This window comes from Abramis brama (assembly GCF_963993115.1).
Source record: "Abramis brama genome assembly, chromosome: 22".
Lineage (NCBI taxonomy): Eukaryota > Metazoa > Chordata > Actinopteri > Cypriniformes > Leuciscidae > Abramis > Abramis brama.
Window position 1 is genome coordinate 25355612 of NC_139984.1, and position 19181 is coordinate 25374792.

The 19181-nt window shown below is 38.3% G+C and overlaps 1 protein-coding gene across 1 annotated transcript; it reads left to right on the forward strand.

Annotated features, from left to right (window-relative positions):
* Positions 1-707: 707 nt before the first annotated feature.
* Positions 708-18560, forward strand: LOC311073214 (carbohydrate sulfotransferase 11). Its single transcript, XM_084098727.1, has 3 exons — positions 708-1322; positions 13803-13885; positions 15316-18560. The coding sequence occupies exons 1-3, from the start codon at positions 1229-1231 to the stop codon at positions 16159-16161; spliced, it is 1023 nt and encodes a 340-aa protein (XP_083954853.1). The 5' UTR covers positions 708-1228; the 3' UTR covers positions 16162-18560.
* The last annotated feature ends 621 nt before the right edge of the window (positions 18561-19181 follow it).

Here is a 19181-nt window from a genome sequence, read left to right on the forward strand (position 1 = left end):
ATTTCTGCATTCACCGTAAATAAACAGGATATTATATGCAGGCCTGCTTTTCTTTGTGCTGAACAGAAGGTGAAGCTGGACAACAGTGATACCTTATCATAGAAACAGGATTATGCTGACTGTACGGTTTTCAGTAATGGAAGCCGTGCTTAGGCTGTGCTTGGCCAATTCACCACAACCTTAAGAAAACTTTAATTTACAAGTATATGGCTTATATCAATAATGATTATTAAATGCCATTGCAAATAAACATAGCTGATGTAAATGCATCAACAGGTTTGAAATGCAACACTCAATTTTATGCAGTGTGTAACAGCTTCTGTCTGTTTATCAATGAAGGAGTTCTTGAAGTTTGAAGACCATAAACTGCTCAGACTAGTCTTAAAAGTTATTAGAGATAAGAGAATCAGTCAGAATGTTCCTGTATTTTCCACCAGATGTCACTAAACATACATTATTTGTTCAAAAATCACTTTTGACACATAATGTATATGGTATTTTAGAACTAGACACATTTATAAAAGTGCCTGATTATCACATCGAAAGTTGAGATTTAAAAAAAAAGGGAAAAAAAGAGAGAGAAAGATTAGACATTTCTTCTTTAAAGTCATAAAAGTGAAATATAAAGCGAATTTACATTTACTTTTTAAATCTGGAAAGACTGGTTTGCTTTTTTTGGTTTCGTTCAGCAACGTTACAAAACGCTCGAGTTTAACGTTCACACTTCAGAGGGGTTCCAGCCGTTGCGTCACATCCAGGGGCCCCTGGGCACTCAGCTAGATGCTGGTGGGCGTGACGTCATGCCCGAAAGTTTGATACAATACCCTCCATGTTTAGGGGAAGTTGTTGAATTCAACTGACAACAGCAACATGTGACGTACAGAAGACATGTAGATGTTCAATGGAATGTGTGCGTAGTTGACGGGACCGCGTGGGAAGCGACGGCTCGATGAAACAGAGTTGGACCTGTAAGGTTTTTTAGGTGAATCAATGGTTCGTGTAACACCCAACTATAAAGCGGTTTGTTCTCCGGTAGACAAGCGGGCTGCTTCGGATGAAACGTGTATCAGAATTAGTTTTCACGGAGTTGTATTTGGACTGCAAATATGTTGTTTCACTCTAAAATGAGGAACCCGCTGGACAGACGCTTTTAGAATTGTTCTTCAGCCCTTCGCGGACCTCTGTCGCCGGGCGAGAGTCGGGCATCGTCCTTTAGAGGAGTCTCAGAATGATAAAGCCCAAAGTGGGTCGGGTGTTTCTGGCGACATGCGTCGGGTCGTTTTTCATTCTCATATTATACTTCCAGAACATCTCAAGATCAGGTGAGTTGCCTATTACTGAAGTAGCGAAGTCTAATTCATAATGGATTTGTTCATTTGAGTCGGATCTTTTAAATGAGCCGGTTCACAATCAAAAATCAGACTGAATCGGTCCGAGCGTTTCTCTGAATCATTGAACCAAGAACCCGTCTCTCATTCTGACATTTACGATTCGTATGATCAGGTGTCAATGGTTTGGCTCATTAAATCGTATGTCAGTTGTATCAACACCAGATTTGGTTTTGAATTTTATTTAAACATGCTGAAACGCTTTTCAATTGTTCACTGTAAATGTTATATAGCCTACAGTAGCTAATTTAGGTTCTATCTTGGATGCAGTCAGCAAATGAACTGGACACATGAATTACAATAAAGCATTTAGAGAAAATCTTAAATAATCATTCAGTATGTGATGCTTATAATATAGTAATAAGCTATGCAACATCCAATTTCATTAGCAGTTTAACAATGTGTCTGTCATTGGGGCGTAAGCAGATCCTACAGAAATGTACGAATGAGATCATTGATGGCTACTTAAATTTAGTTTGAGATTGAGTAAAGACCATAATATTCAACTGCTACAATATAGTAAACATTTTTATTGGTGTACAGCTAATTCTGTCAATCAATCCCCCCCAAAAAAAGGAAGTTAGATGCTTGTTTCAACTTGTTTCACCAGCCAAATGAAGGTTACAAATCAGACTTCTTGCAACAGGTCACGACCACATCCTAAATTAATTCGTTCAGTGATGACATGCACAGTTTTTTTTAACAATAACTGTGGGCAATAATGTTTCAAGTGCATTTTGACCCATAGCTCCTCCCAGGTCTGGACATCCTAAATATCTGGGGTCAGTGCCATCAAGGAAGGTTGTTATTTTACTTTGGTCTGATCAGGGTTATTAAGTGTTTACATAACTACATAAGGGGTGTGTTGGTTAAAGATCTAAGTTGGTTGTTGAATGATTGCTAGTTTGAACCCAAAAGGGCCAATCCATGAAAAAACAAAGTTAAAGGTTTACTGAAGTGCCTTTATTCAGTGTGTTGACGTCATTTTCCCTGAAACAGGAAGGCAGGACGGGACATATCAAGCAGCTCCTCCCCTTTTTTAAAATAGCTAATAGCGTTTCATTTATATCACCGCTCAGCCAGAGCCATTGAGCTCTGTAAAGCTGCAGTTTCCTAACCGTTTCTCCTCATAATCTCCTCCATATCGCTTTAATAATTCAGTGCAGAATTCAATGATTCTGATTAGTTTTCTGGTCTGCGCCGACTCGCGCATATAATCCACTCTGTGCCATCGTGTCTCTGGCCCTGCCATTCACCATGTAGAAAATAGTAATTGTGTGAAAAAATGACAGCCATCAATGTTAGCGTCTATATAGGGGACATTTGATTGGACAGAAAATCTGATGAAAAGCGTGATGTCATCACAATCATTGATTCATATTGGCGGAAGTGAGGGACTGTAAGTCTTATGTCGTCTAAATGTGAATTTTGCCATTGTTTTGGAGCACACTTACTTATAGATAATAGTGAGGCTAACAGATTCATACTAAAAGCCAAAAAAAACTTCAATTTTGATTTCATGAGGAATTTAAGCCTCTGCTTTAGTGTCCCAGCTGCTTACAGTTATGTAGTTAGTTGAATTTAGCACAGTATCCCTGCTCTCCCAATATTTCTTCACTGTCCACCGGTTGAAAACTACTCTTCAAACCACTTTTAAAAGACTTAAAGGGAACCAGGGAGATCTTAAGCAATGACTGTCTGATTGAAATAACGATTTAGTGCGTTGTCATCACTTCCATTTGACAAGCTTAGGTAGATAAAGTTTAGATAACATAGACATGCATGCCACATAATGGCAGTTCCTCTGACATACAAGAAAGGACATCAGACTGTCCTCAGAGTGCACATGTGTAGGCTTCAGCCTGTTCAGAACAGCGAACAAAAAAGACTGTTCAAACCCACTGGAAACAAAGCAGACGGAGAGAAAAACTACCCGTGGAATGTTTGGAAGGCCCCCACTGGGAGACTCTGGGGCATTCCAAAACCTTTTAAACCCTTCCCCTGATGCCTCCGAGAGAAACGGATCACCTTGAAGAAGGATAGCATGAGATTAGAGAAGAAGGGGGAATTAAAGGTCAGTGGCTTTGACTTTGTCCCAGAGTTTTGGGATTGGCCTCATATGACCATATCTGATTTTTCACCCACTCATTACTTGCATTCATGAGAGGGTATATGGAGGTAAACCTGTGCTGCGACAGTAATTTATGAGTATGAAGTCCATCTGGACAAAATCAGAAACAGCATGAAGTGGTGAAGTATGTCACTACAAAATATGTCTACGTTATGGTTAGTCTCCTGTGAATTATGGATGAGAGTCTTTGAACATAACCTGGTAGTGATAATAGCTAATCTTTTTTCTATTTATTTTGCAAACTAAACTTCCCCCTTTGCCTGGGAGACATAGACTAGAGCCAAGTTCAGATTGTTTGGTGAAAATGTTATTATACAGCCAAGATTGCAAGGCTGGCGTCAATTTGGCGTTGTCCTTTTTTTAAAATTAAATGAATAATCCAGTTCCCCTGACTAGATTTGGCTCCATTGAACCGTTCTTGTTTAGGCTTGTTATATGCAGTTAAATAGCTTCTCAAGAATAGTTCAGGATTTGACCCTTAAGAATTCTCCTGCCAGAGGCAAATAGTTTGACTATGGCAAAAGAACATCATGTGATCCTTCATTTGTCTCTACTTACCAGGTGTTTGTAGGTGTTCACACCTGCGTTATTGAAGACGTTTATCTCAATGGCTCTCATTCACTAATAAGTGCGTACAAATTAGGTGCTCACAGAAACAAATTTCCACCGGATTAACATGTTTATGCACGTAGAATTGTTCTTATTCTCATTCAAATGTAGATGAATCCAGGCTATTCTGAGGAAACTTTTAGATAGGCTTAGACATGTGATTAAGCTTAAAACTTATAACTATATTTCTAACTGTATAATTAATATTGTGCAATATTTTTAAAGTATAAGTTACTATATTACTATATATTTGTTTTATTATTAACATCTTATTATTCATGATTTTGAAATATTTGTTTAGTGAATGAGACCCAATGAGTGTATAACACAAATGAATGTTAATTCTGTGCTTTATTTGCTTAAAGCTTTCCTTGTTTGGCTCATGGATAGATATTCGCTGCGCCACACCTCTTCAGTGTTCACAGGGTCACACACACTTCACAGGAAGTTTGGCTATACTATATACCACTGTGTCCTCCTAGTGGTTCCAGTAAAAAGAGCTGATACAAGTGATCTTAAAAGTAGTGCTCTGTCGGTGTCTTGGCCTAAAACTCGCAGCAGCAATCAGTAATTACCTTAAAATGGATTTTCTGTTTATGTATGTTTCTTCACGAAACCGCTTGGTAGCTGTCATTGTGTGTTGGCGCATTTATTCTGTGATCAAGTTCGCAATAGGGAAGTTGTTTAATTATCGAATATTGAATTTCCCCTCATTCTTCTGCTGATCTGCTTCTTTTTACCTGAAGCCAACATCAAGAAAATTTGTCCATGCAGCCAAAAGGCAATCTGTGAGGTGCAACTAATACAAGTTTAGCGGTTTGTCCATGAGAAACATATGGAGCTCCTTCCCTTTCTGTGCAGTAAGTGCTTGTGAGTCAGTGCACCGATCAGATACTCAACTGGACCTTGGGTGCGCTTTTGTCAAAAGACCTTTGAACATTTTCAAAGTGAGGGCCATTTCTTTGCCCTCAGCTCCACTGTGGGCAGTTTGAAAATAAGAAGGTGTCTCTGTCCTTTTATAGTCCTTTTAAAGGCTTGTTCTCATCTGATCTGGTTAATACTGCATCTGCTGAATGTGCAGCAGTTTCATCGCTTATCTGACCACCATCAGTTACTGCTGCTCATGCTGCTGACTTCACCACACATCACACTTCTTTTTGCTTGTTTAGTTTGACATAGACAGTCTGCTTAATCTCAGTCGAGCGTTTTACTCAGCTCCCTTACAGTTTGCTGTGGTAAAAAAGCATATTTAAAAAGGTAAATTAGTTTTAGGCATTGTTGATTGTCACAATTTTTTTTTTCATTGCAGCAATGAAATGGGTCACGACAGTCAACTAGTTGTCTGACAACCGACTAGTCGACAAATTATACAGGGCTACAGGATTAATTTGTTCACGGAAAATTTGTTCCGAAGCATTTATACCGCATGCCAGAAAACATAAGCTCATTCTTTACCATCAAGCAAACCTCCAATGCTCTTTCATTGGCCTGTTAGAAAAGTTTATGAAGTCCATTACTCCAGAGGCCTAGAAGCGAAACTGTCTTTGATCCTTGAAAATTGAGTCACATTATGAAGTGATTGAAGGTCAAATTGGATTTAGGATTTGTATTTTCTCCAGTAATGCAGCCTAAATTGTTTCCTAAATTGTTTACGTGTCTTTTACTCATTTCACACTCTAGTTGTAGTGAATTGGAGTGATTATGCTCGCCCAGGTTGGCATCAGCCTTATCGATTTTGGAATAAATCACCCCAGGGACTATAATCCAAGGACTGAAAACCTGTATTTAACAACAGATTTGAAGGGGTAGTTCAACTGAAAAGTATTTTTTTACTCCCCTTCATGTTGTTTCTTAACTGTAGAGCTTTGCTTCTTCTACAAGAACACACACACACAAATAATCAATTTTTAAGGATGTCTCAGACTATTTGTCCATGCAGTGAAAGTAAATGTTTAAAAATATATTTAGTTTTCCACTGAAGAAAGAAAGTCATACAGTTTGAAATAACACTTGGGTCAGTAAATGATGACAGAAATTTTGTTTTGGAGTGAACAAGCCCTTTGTAATTAGATCCTTGATCCTATGTGCAAAGCATGATACAATTTGCAGATGCTCTCTTGCACAGATAAATAAACTTTCAGCACTGTCTGACTGGATCCTACAGGCACATGTGTTTGGTATAGCATCATCAGCCAATGCTGGTTACCCATATAATGACATAACTCTGGGAGCCGTACTGCTCTACAGGGCCAAGTTTCCCAATGGACCTGTTTTATATTTTATGAGGAACTGCGCACAAGATGCTTTTGATTTAACGTGCTGCCGGGGCATTGGTCAGTATCCGCCAGCTCTCCCAATCCTTCGCTCTTCCTTTCAGACAGCCAAAACAGATTTTAAGCAGTCAGAGATTTGGATGGAATAAACAAATCATGCTAGGTGACTTAAACAGATTGTTTGATTGCCAAACCATGGCACTCGTTTGGATATAAGGCAATTCCTTGATGTAGAACAGCTTGAGGGTTGTTATATCATCTCTTTTGTTTTGGTAATTTTTTCACTCTTCAGGACTGGGAAGGAGAAAAAGGCTGCGTTCTTTTAATAAATAAAGGGAAATTTCCTGCCTTAAATGGAATTTTGGGATTTGGGATGAACAGTCACGGCTCTATGTTAGTCAGGGATAGAGTGACACCCTCACAAAGAGGCTCAGAGAAGTACGGCCTTTCTTCACCTTTTCATATCATATGCATCTCTTTCTCTCTTCTCAAATTCATCTTACGAGAGTAAAACCATTGCTATGAATGGAATACTGTACAGTACGACATGCTGGGCCACTATGAGTGGACATAACTCTATCCAAATCTCTGACTAAGCACATTCTTCATTCTGTAATAGATTTTGCTTTATGACATGGAGTTCTACTTCCTTTAGTGTGCTTGGGGCAGAAAGGAAAATGATTGCTCTAGTCAGATTCACTTCTGCCCTAAGACCACTTTATGGTAAGTAAAGCTACTTTTTACAGAAACAGGTCGCTGTAGGTATTCATTAGAATTTTAGCATAAGCATTTTAGTAATTTAGCACAGTAATTTAATCAAATCAGTAATTCTCAGTCATGTTCTTTCTTGTTTAAAAATGTGTTTCCTTCATAGCTTAAAGTTAGGGTAGGCAATTTCTTTTTATATATAAACACTTTTTGTTATACTGGTTGAAACTCTTCACATCCTGATAGCAATCAATAATAGAAGGGGTCTAAATATTAAAAACATGTACATATATCTTGTGTGGAAGTCCCAGGACCAAACAATTTTCATCCAATCTTTGCATTTGGTCCGAATGCAATGATAGGATGTCCTACCTGCCTACCTGCCTCATGAAGCTATGCAGAGTTGTCTGCTGAGTCACCAAGCACCACAAACAAACAGCAGCCTTTTACAGTTCTTCCTGAACCAAGACAACGAGTTTATGCTGCGTTCATGCCATGTCGTAACCGCAATTATGAGATGGCAACCCATAAGGTTCTACCCGGAGCTGTTAACGTCCTCAGACTCAGAGTTATGCGTTTCTATGTCAACACTATCAACGGCTAAATGAATCTGCAGCAGTCAGGTGGTACAAGTAAGAGCTCTTTAAGTACGCTCATTATTGTTGTTATATTATGTGCTTTGAGGCATGAGGTAATTTAACACGGTCTCGTGACGCTTTGCAGAATCTGCTGTTTGCGTTCACGTGTTTTGGAGGAGGTGTGGCATTGGCAGATCTCATGCTTTCAAGGCTAGCTTGTTATTTCTTTTTTGTTATATCTTGCTTATTCAGAATGTCCACTTTAATTGAACATTCATTCATATCTGTGCATATCCAAACAAAGATAGCTCTAAATGGCGATTCAATACATTAATACCTTTAATCAACAAGGCTCTGCCTGACTGCGAATAAATATGACCTTTCATAATGCTTTACAATAAACTCTGTTAGAGAGCAACGTACGTAAATGTATCTGTTCAATAAAATTCCTTGCTCGCCTGTTGAGTAATAAAAACGCCATCTCTGCATTGCTTTTACAACATTTCAAATCCCTCAGTTTTTGCTATCTCATTAAAACCAAGCCCATGTTGATTCTTGTTTTATTACGAGCTCTGTCGCGCTCCCTTTTTGCCAGCAGACTCTTCTGTTCGGCATTTTTTTTAAAAGGGGTGATTCACCGGCGGTTCGAGATTTAGCTGCTTCATGTCAACCTTTTTTGCTCGTTGTGATAACTAACCTCTGATACTCACACACCAGACACGTTTCAAAAGTATCAGGAGAAACATTTCTCTATTTAAAGATATGACGAGACACGCACGGGTGACTGGCGCAATTTCCTGTGAAAACCATTCTGTCAGATCTCAAATATAAACTATTTAATAGGCTTACCATAATGAATAAGAGTATAAAAAAAAAATTATGATACAGCCTATTGCCTCATTTAAATGCTAATTTTGAATAAAAAAAAATGACTTAGTATACCTTTAAATCAAAAGTGACAGAAATAATTTTTTTAATAAATGCTGGTCATCTTCGTTGTTTTCAACAAAGTTAATAATAATAAGAAATGTCTCTTGAGCAGTAAATCAGCATATTAGAATGATTTCTGAAGGATCATGTGACATTGAAGACTGAATTCAGCTTTATATATCACAGGAATAAATTACATTTTAAAATATATTCAGATAGAAAATATTTTAAAAACGGTTATTTCATTATTATTTAAAAAAAAAAAAAACTTCTTTCAAAAAATATTTTAAAAATGTAATGACCACAAACTTTTTGAATGTTAGTGTAAAAATGTGATAAGTGTTGTGCTACTATATGATACACAAAACACCAAGTTTGAGCCCTACCAGGTACAAAAGAGGACACTGACAAACTATAGTAAAACGGTGGAGAAAACAAGGTTTTGAAAAAAAGTCAGTATGATCTGCTTTTTTGTGGTTACATCTTATTATATTACTGGAAATTACATTTTTTTGAAGTAGCGTTTTCTGGGGGAAAGTGTATGAGACAAAATGCTTATGAAACGCCTTCATTTCAACATCAGACTTGTTTCACTTCTGATAGGTTTCATGACACATATGATGCTTCCTTACAGCACAACATCCAGGAAGCATAAGCTCTTCTGTTTCCAGTGTAGTTTCAACCTGAGAAACATGATCCTCAAAGTCATTTGAATGTGTTTCCAATACCGCAGCCTAATTATATTTAGACTATAGGGGCGAGAGCACCAGCTGTGAAGACAATTGAGTAGATAAATCATTTGATTTCGGGAGTAAAACAAAAACTGAAAAGTCACCTCAGAGAACAAAAAACTCTCTCCACACGAGGCTTAGCAGAATTCGATTAGTAAGCTAGCACAGTTGCTGCGCCGCATGAGGGCTTCCTGCCCATTACCTTGCGAACTTTTGATAAAAGCCTGCTGATTTGAGTGTTGTCCTCTGTAAACCCTCACAGGCCAACATAAATGGCCATAAGCCTGTGTAGCATTCCAGCAAACAACCTTTGTTGTTGCCGCCTGGCCTCAGTTGACGTGAGGAACCTCACTCATAGTGCATACTAACAACTTTTAAAAAAGAGACCTCATTGCACACCTTTGGGAGTCATTTAATGCTTTTTTTCTACCAAGTAGCTTTTTTGAGGAACTCATTTGGGTGATACTGTATTGTCTTGTCATCATTTAATTTAATCTGTTTTGTTCTTCAAGCAAATTTCTCTATAGATTACTCTGATCCTGTAAAAAAAAAAGTCACAAGCGGAAGTTCACGTCTTTCTGTGGTTGTGAATCAGACTGCCTCTAACGGCCTCTTGCACACACTTCCTTTTAAAAATGATTATCAGCTGATGTTCATGATTTCAAATATCTTGTGAAGACATTATTTTGCGATGGCAGCTCTGATATGATTGTACTTGGCACAGACATCAAATTGTGGCGTTGAGTAACATTATATAGTTCCTTATTTTATGCCTTAGTTTGTTTGTATACCACTATTTAACAAGTGCATTATCTGTTGTGAGGTCATACATTTTAAATATTTTATATAAAATATGCACATGTGGTTATGTGCACATGACACATTGAGCTGTGATGCTCACATATAAGGCTTTACGCTAACATTTTTGTGACATTCACTCAGCGGGTCTATTTGCTGAAAGGCAGACGTTGTTGGGTGGGTGCTAATCATCGGGCGAATTAAGCAATCAGGAATATTAATTAAGGTATATGACTAGATGCTCCTGGAAGGTCACCAAGCAACAACTTCATGACTGAATTAATTAATATTCACATGCCTAAATTTGCAGCCTAATTATACAGGGCTTATAAGTGACCTAGCTGTTCAGGCTATGATTCAACTAGTTGTTTAGCGCTCCAGCTGTTTGATTCAATACTATATTCCAGCTTTACCAGAGGCTGTAGTTTCAAGAGCGCATTTCTAGGACTCTAGTTTTATTTATTTTTTGGGGTGACAGCGCTACTAGCCAATTCTACTTCAACAACGGAGATATGATTCAAACTTCAAACAAACAGATGCAAACACTATACATACGGAAATGAGTCATTTTTAATTATCCTTCCAGCTTATTTTTAACGTAAGAGCAGGGGCGACTATTTTAAACTTGAATATTTGAGGCTTTTGGTTTCAGCAGTCTCCAGTTATTATAAGGCTGTGCAAAAACATTTCATTGTGCTGCTGGATGTTGTAAACTGGTATTTGTTTTCAAATTATTTTAATTTATTAACGTACTAATAAACACGCAAGTTTGTAGAGCTATTATTTTACCATTTAGGCTACTGCACATTGTTAAAGGGATAGTTCACCCAAAAACGAAAAGTTTATTTACTCACCCTCAAGTTGTTCCAAAACCCTTTATGAGTTTCTTTCTTTTGTTGAACACAAAAGAAGATATTTAAAAGAATGTTGGTAACCAGACAGTTAACGGTAGCCATTAAAGGACAAATCCAGTGAAAAATGAACCTAGGGGTAATTAACACATGGTTACCGAGTCGATCGTTCCCTGCGATGCGTTTTCATGAAAATCGAATGTAAAGAGTTTTATCTTTAAAAACAGATTAGCTCATAACGCTAGTATATGGGGCACAGAGTAAGTAAAAATAAATCGCTAGTTAATACCACTAACAAGGCTCAAAATAGCCTCACACTAACACGGTAGCATAATGAGGGTCCCTACATGCAAACCGAAGCATTGAGAACTTTGTAAGTGTACAGACAGTTTAATAAGAAGATACTTTATAAAGACAGTACATTACGCGTTGACATGCAGGATCCATCTTGGAAAACAGTCTCGACTAATCGAGTCACGAACGCCGTCGATAGGATAGCTGGTCGATAGGAATTACGTTTGTGAAATCTAACGTAGCACGGCGTTCGTGGCTCGATTAGTCGAGACTGTTTTCCAAGATGGCTCCTGCATGTCAACGCGTAATGTACTGTCTTTATAAAGTATCTTCTTATTAAACTGTCTGTACACTTACAAAGTTCTCAATGCTTCGGTTTGCATGTAGGGACCCTCATTATGTTACCGTGTTAGTGTGAGGCTATTTTGAGCCTTGTTAGTGGTATTAACTAGCGATTTATTTTTACTTACTCTGTGCCCCATATACTACTGTTATGAGCTAATCTGTTTTTAAAGATAAAACTCTATACATTCGATTTTCATGAAAACGCATCGCAGGGAACAATCGACTCGGTAACCATGTGTTAATTACCCCTAGGTTCATTTTTCACTGGATTTGTCCTTTAACTTAATAGCCATTGTATTAAAAAAAATTACTAGAAGTCAATGAGTGCCGTCAACTATTTGGTTACCAACATTCGTTAAAATATCTTCTTTTGTGTTCAACATAAGAAAGAAACTCATACAGGTTTGGAACAACATGTGGGTGAGTAAATGATGACAACATTTTTGGGTGAACTATCCCTTTATGTGTGTCAGTCACACATTAGTATGTACTAATGAATTGAAGTCTCCCACATACACAGAAAATAGTCTTTCTTTACAAGAAAACCAGAATATAGTTACTCATATATATTTCAAAGAGCGTGTTTAATGGGTATGTTTGGTTTAGGGGTTGTTTAGGACAATAGGCTATATCAATCAAAAAAATAATAAAATAAATACATAATTGAATAGTAAGTGCTATAAAATAGTTTACTGCTAATAAATAAATAAATAAAAATCCTGAAACTGTAGCCTGCGAGATTGCAGAAATACCCTTCTCGTTTGATTGTGAAAACTTATCTTGTTTATAATGGACCTACATTACAAACTAAGCATTTCACTTGCAAATGTTGCATGGTCACTCTTTACTATAAGTGTCAAATAAATAACAAAACTGAAAAGCTGCACATTGAGACTGCTAGATTTCACTGTAGATATTACATATGTATTTTGTTGGATTTGCAGACTTGTATTCATTTTCATTGAATAATGAGGATATATAAAAGCTGGGAAAGCCATCAGTGCCTGCTTTCATAGCACAATTTTTGGTCTGTATATGTACTCAACCCCCTCCCCATTTCCTTCTTTCTGCCTTTTCCATGTTATATCAGGGTTTTTTTCCCCTTCCATTTTCCATTTGATCCTCATATGGTCTTTTTTTATGGTCTTTTTGCCACTTTGGTGTCCCACTAATTCTTTTAGGTTTAGCTTTTAATTAATTCTCATTAGAGGTAAAAACATTTTTTAACTTAATTTAAATTTAGTTTGCTTGATGTACAAATTATTTATCAGTGTCCCACAATACTATACATTTAATGTTTTTCTGTTTATTGATAGAAAATTACAAAATAGGTCAAGAAAATGCTATAATTACATACATCATTGTACACATTTTTTACATAATTTTTGTCCCCCTGAGATTTACGATAAGCATTTTTTGAGGGTTAAACATCTTTCACTGACCATTTCTCGAAAAAAAAAAAAATGTAAGTTTTACTCTACTCTCTCAGTGTCCAGACTTGCTAGAGCATTTAAAGTATCCCTTTGACTTAGCTGGCACATGTGCAAAACCAATCACTTACGTTAGTGGTAAGGGGCCCAACACAGACTGAAGGAGTGTGCGTGTGTGTGTGTGTGTGTGTGATGGGTGGGAAGGGGAGTAAGGGGGGAAGTGGCTTGGACTGAAGAGAACAGACTGTTCCTATAGAGAATGCAAATGTGAAGGAGGAAATTTATGGCTGATCAGCTAGGTGCAGGAGTCAGAGAAGGCAGTAATTGTGTACCAGCACGATCCCCGCTGCTCCCCATATGCCCAGAATTAACAGCTCTAATCTTTTATAGCTCAATAACGTGATCGTTCAGACAAAGCACTTTGATCTCTGCTCTCGCAACACAAGGTCACGAGTCTCTTAACCCGAAAGAAACTCTCTGGGGGAAATGTAAATGATGCTCGAACATGCAAAACTCGGCGTCAGAATGCAGGGATGTTGTGGGTGGTTGCCAAGGCATTGCTCTGCGCAAAGACTAGTGGCTTTTTTAGCATGTTATCTGGTTTCTAGGTCTCTATGATATTCTGGTCTATTGAAGTTACTTCAATATCAGTTAATGTATCCATTGTGTTTTGCTTATGGAGCCATTAACTTTATGTTGCCATTTCTCATATTTTGTTTTTGTTGTGTGCTTGTAGCTTCTGAACAGATTTCGGGTCAGAACAGTTTCCCAGTTAAATCAGGAAGAAGTCCTTTGCAGACACTACAAGAAAATGACCAGGTATGTATTTTTTTCTGCTGAAATCATAGAAATGTTGTTGACTAATAATTATTCAATATTTATTTATTAAATTATTAAATAATTATTAAATAAGTTATACAATTATTAAATAAAACAAAGAAAACTAGATAATACTTTTGAAAGCGAATTTAAATGATATGATTTCGGTGGATAGCGCTGACTGACAGAGGACGGGGTGCATTTCTCGGACCCCTGTTGTTGAAGGGACAGATTTTAACAGCAGTGGAAGTCGAATTACTAAAATAACAACCTCACATTCCTGGAGGAGCTCAATTCACCCCAATTTACCCCTAACACCATCATCTTATAAAGACACATGCAAACCAACTGACAAAAACAAAATTACATGCATTACAACTATGTCAGTGTAGATTCTGACAGTAGATGTTTTAGTTTGCGTTGTTCCAAATCTAAAATCTACATTACATTTTTGAAGAATGAAAGTGAAAGGGAACTGGCTCTGACAAATTCCAAAATGGCAAACATAGTATATTAGGAGTAGTTCATACGACTTGTGCACTATATTCTTATATATTCTTATAACACTGGTGCTGACTCGACCGTCATAGTGACAATAGCCAATCACATTACTTTTCCAAGTGTTGCATGAACGCAATTGGTTAGCATCTGCGCTAGGGAATTTGCATAGGTAATCTGATTGGCTGATGCCTGCGTTGGCGCTTGAAACATTTTTTCAACTTCTGCCACGAGCAACGCCAGTGACGCGACGCAACGGAACCCACCATTCAATTCGGCAACACATTCAAAGTAAATGAGGTGTGTGTGAATGCACCGTACGTTTTTTGAAGCCATGCATACAGACACTTTTCATTGTGTAACTTTATTGTATGAAAAACAAACAGCCCAGATCTGCTAAACATCTGCTTTTGTGTTTTTTGGACAAAATAGTCACATGGGCTTGGAATGACATGATGTGCGAGTAAATGATGACAAATTTTTCACTTTTGGATGAACCATGCTTTTAAAGGTCTGAGTGGAACATCTAGATAAGGTCCATCTAGTTGAATCACTACTAGCTCATCAAATCCTATTATATTCTTGCCTGTATCAAACCCATCTGTGGATCATCCCCCAGGCAAAACCGTTACCCTCCCATTACTGCTATGTGCCTCATGATTTCACAAGAACTTCCCCTAAACACAGGATCTGTCTTATCATAAAAAGTCACACAAATGCATGCGTTTACATGTCGTGCAATTTGTGGTTTCCATAATTGCACTGTTAAGAAATTTTACATTTGGTTTCAGAAGAAAAGATTTTCGGTTTAAAGTAATAGTTAACCCAAATATGAAATTCTGTTCTGAACCCATTTGACTTTCATGGAACAAATGGTGCCTTTTTTTTTTTTCATTCTATTTCCTCTAATACCACTCTTTCCTGTCCTCCAGCTGGAGAAGTCTGCAGTGCAGGCCACTCTGCAGGGTCGAAGGGAACTCCTGGAGGAAACCTGTCACACCCACACCCACAAAAGACGCGTACTCGGCCCAGAGGACCTCCGCCACCTCATAGTGGACGATAAACACAAGCTACTGTATTGCTATGTCCCCAAAGTGGCATGCACCAACTGGAAGCGTGTAATGATGGTGCTTACAGGCAATGGGCGCTACCGTGAACCGCTGGCTATTCCCGCCAACGTAGCTCACGTAGCGGGCAACCTGCGTTCACTCTCGGAGTACTCAACGGCCGAGATCAACAAGCGTCTGCGCACATATCTGAAGTTCGTCTTTGTGCGCGAACCCTTCGAGAGACTCGTCTCGGCCTATCGTAACAAGTTCACCCGTAGCTACAACACAGCCTTTCATAAACGTTACGGGACCAAAATCATCAGGAGACATCGTGCCGACCCCCAGGCTGAAGCACTGGAAAAAGGCAACGACGTCTCGTTCGAGGAGTTTGTGTATTATTTAGTAGACCCTCGGACTCAGAGAGAGGAACCGTTTAATGAGCACTGGGAAAGGGTTCACTCACTCTGCCACCCTTGCCTGATCCGTTACGACGTGGTGGGCAAGTACGAGACTCTTGCGCAAGATTCCCGCTACATCCTGAAGTTAGCCGATGCCGAAGGAGAGGTGAAATTCCCAGCCACCTCCAAGAGCACCAGGACCACGGGCGACATGGCTGCCAAGTTCTTTGACAACATCAGTCCGTTTTACCAGAAGAAACTCTTCAATCTTTACCGAATGGACTTCTTGCTTTTTAACTACTCTGTGCCGGCGTACTTGAAGTTGAGATGAGGGTTTGAGCGTGTTTCAACTGATCCTAAATCTTGCGCACATGTCTTGTGGGCACAGACGTTTGAATTTTGCTCTTGTGTCTGGATTCAAGTGAACTGCCTGGGGGAGCCTGTAGAGGATGCGTCTTGAATATGGCACTGCCCTCGCTCACTTGAAGCGAAATTCAGCGCTGTGAACAGATTACTGCTGGCAGGGGTGTTGCCTCCCATCCCAAAAGTTCACAAAATACTGTCTGTAATTCCTTTGGCTTTGGAACCTTTTCACCAAGCTCCAAGTATGTGCCTTTGTCCTTCTGAATGTTGATAAGTGAAGCGGGATTCTTCATCAACGAATGAATGCTATGAATGTTTCATCTCCTTTAATTTTCACCACCCAAATTTATATTTATAATATTGTTTACATAGCATATTTATTGTGGATTTTGTTCTTGAACTGGAACCAGCGAGGCTTTGACGTTAATCTCAAAGAGATTCCTTGCGGCTGATCTCAAAGCCTCCTTTCTAACATTCCCTGGATATGATTCCAGACCATAACCTCACTCCCCGATCACAAAGGTAGTTTCCAAGTCTAAATGTAACAAACCATCAACATTTTCAATCAGACAGCTGGTCATATAGCGGAGAGAGTCAGAGGGTAAGGGATGAATTTAGACTTCTCTTGCAGTGGCAAACTGGACAAGGCTCTCTACCTTGGCCGGTTTAGCTAATCTGGAATGAAACGGTGTTCTCACAGAGTCACCCCTTTATTTAGCATGCAACGGGCTGAGTAAACAGTGCATAGCTGTGGTTGGGGAAAGGTAGACCCTCATCAGTGCGCCTCTTGTTGAGCTATGGATGCAGGGTGAGGTGCTAACTACCCACTGGCCATTGCAGGTCAAACATCAGCATGATCCTGGGAGGAAACACTCGTCTTATGAATTCGTAATAAGGGTTGAAGTGCAATAAAGGTTTTAGGAAGGTACCAGTATGTGTTTGAGTCAGCAGAAGATTATCTATCCCTTCAAACTCCTAAAGTGTGAAAAAATCAACCTTTTGTGTCTGTGCACTACAATACGGTTTAAAGTCCTGCTAGTTTTCATGACTTTATGAAATGTTATTGTGGTTCATTAGCACTTGGTGGAAATTACCTTAATTTTTTTTTTCTCTTTTTTTCTTTTTGTCTGTGGCAAAGGCTAATGACTAATTTTTTATGGTTGAATTGGTTATGAAATATTTAGAGAGAATGACAATGAGTCTGACTAAAATTTGGCCGACAGGCAGACATGTCCTGGTGCACACATTGTGTGCCACATTGCCTAACAAATTTGCTCTTGGAAATGCTTTGTTGGGAAATATTTTCGATCTAGCTAGTTAGTCACTATTTTATTGTTGAACTGGAATTATCCAGAATTTCCTAAGGACAAAAAGTCTCATCAACAGTTATGCTCATAAATTTGCATTCCCCTTGAAGAATATGCATTGAGAGCTGGTGGGTGTAAACTTTTTGAATTGGATGATCGGGGTAAATTGTACTTATTTTTTTCTTCGGGGAAACATGTATACATTTCATGTAGCTTTTAAAGTGAAGTATAAAAAATCTTTAAAAAGAATCTCAGCTCTTAATGCATCGTTTTGCCATCTTGAGCATCAGTGAATGTTTTCACCTATTATATCACGACTTTATATATTAAAGTCGATAAATTATCCTTCAGCTGAGACACTTCTGATGCTAACTGTTCGCCATGATGTTTTTTAATTGCTTGAAATATGATTGGAATCACTTCAAAAAGGAAAATTCAGTGCAACATGCGCAACACAAATCTGTCATATAGGGTTCATAAAATTATAATGAGAACATCATTATAATCATGTGCTTGGGACATGGCTTTTAATGGTGAGACTTTTGTTTTTGTAATCAGGCTCAAAAATGGCCAATATATCGTTATTGGCTTTCAAAGATAAAGAATTATCGGTATCGGTATCAGCCAAATTTTTCATATCGGTGCATCCCTAATTATTTTATTAATATTATTAATATTTGCATCTCCTGCAAGGGTTATATAAACTTATGAGCAGAACTGTAAATGTCTAGTATTATAACACATTTCAACAGATGATATATCTTGTCATTTGAAGAGGAGCATCATGCCTTGATATGAAAGTTACAGGAGTCCCAATGCATTTGTTCTGTCAAAATGTCATTATTCATTGAATGTATTGTAGGTTGAAAATGTGAGTGTAGGAAAGCCTTTCATTGAATGAGTGGAGCTGTTGAGAGTGTGGCAACAGTATGTGCCTTTTGTGATGCAACTAACAGTTTGCACCTGTTTTGAAAGCTTGTGGGCATACATGTGCTGCATAACTGTGAATCCCAGTATGGAGTCTTGCTTTGAAGGGTAAATAAACTTGTTTTTAATTGTATTTTTGTTTTTCAGTCAACAACAGGGAATACGTCAACCAACGGTGATCATTTCATCATTTCTTCTTACCATTTTAATTATATTGCCTCTGGTACGACAGTGGATCTTTTTCTGGACAAATATGGATTTTTTTTGTACTGTTTTAAGGACCAGGAGCCTCTTTATAAAACGTGCGTATGCACAGATTTGATCTTAAATTGTGCATATGCTCAAATCCACGCCAACGTTCATATTTATAAAAACGTGGAAAAGTGCTTAGGGTTTGAGCAGACGTACACACTTTTCCTTGGCAGTGAGTCGGAGTACTGCAGGTATTCGCTAGCGATTCATTATGCGCCGTTAACAAGGCAGAGATCTGACACCTTTCAGCTCTGCACAATTTCACGATCATTTGCGATTTATACATTTATCTTCTGGAAGAGAGGCGTACACACGTTTTTTGTGTGTTTGCTCATTCTCTGAATCACATGTAGGCACATTTGAGAAATGATCGTAAGATCAAATGTAGGACTGTTTCTATGCAACATTTTATAAATGAGGCCCCACAACACTCAAACTGTGGAAGAATCATGTGATTAAGGTTATTATAATTCAGAGTAACGATTTTACAAACATGTACTGA

Coding starts and splice junctions, on each gene's coding strand:
- LOC311073214 (XM_084098727.1), top strand. CDS start 1,229: ATGATAAAGCCCAAAGTGGGTCGGGTGTTTCTGGCGACATGCGTCGGG. Junction 1,323..13,802: donor CCAGAACATCTCAAGATCAG/GTGAGTTGCCTA, acceptor GTGTGCTTGTAG/CTTCTGAACAGATTTCGGGT. Junction 13,886..15,315: donor CACTACAAGAAAATGACCAG/GTATGTATTTTT, acceptor CCTGTCCTCCAG/CTGGAGAAGTCTGCAGTGCA.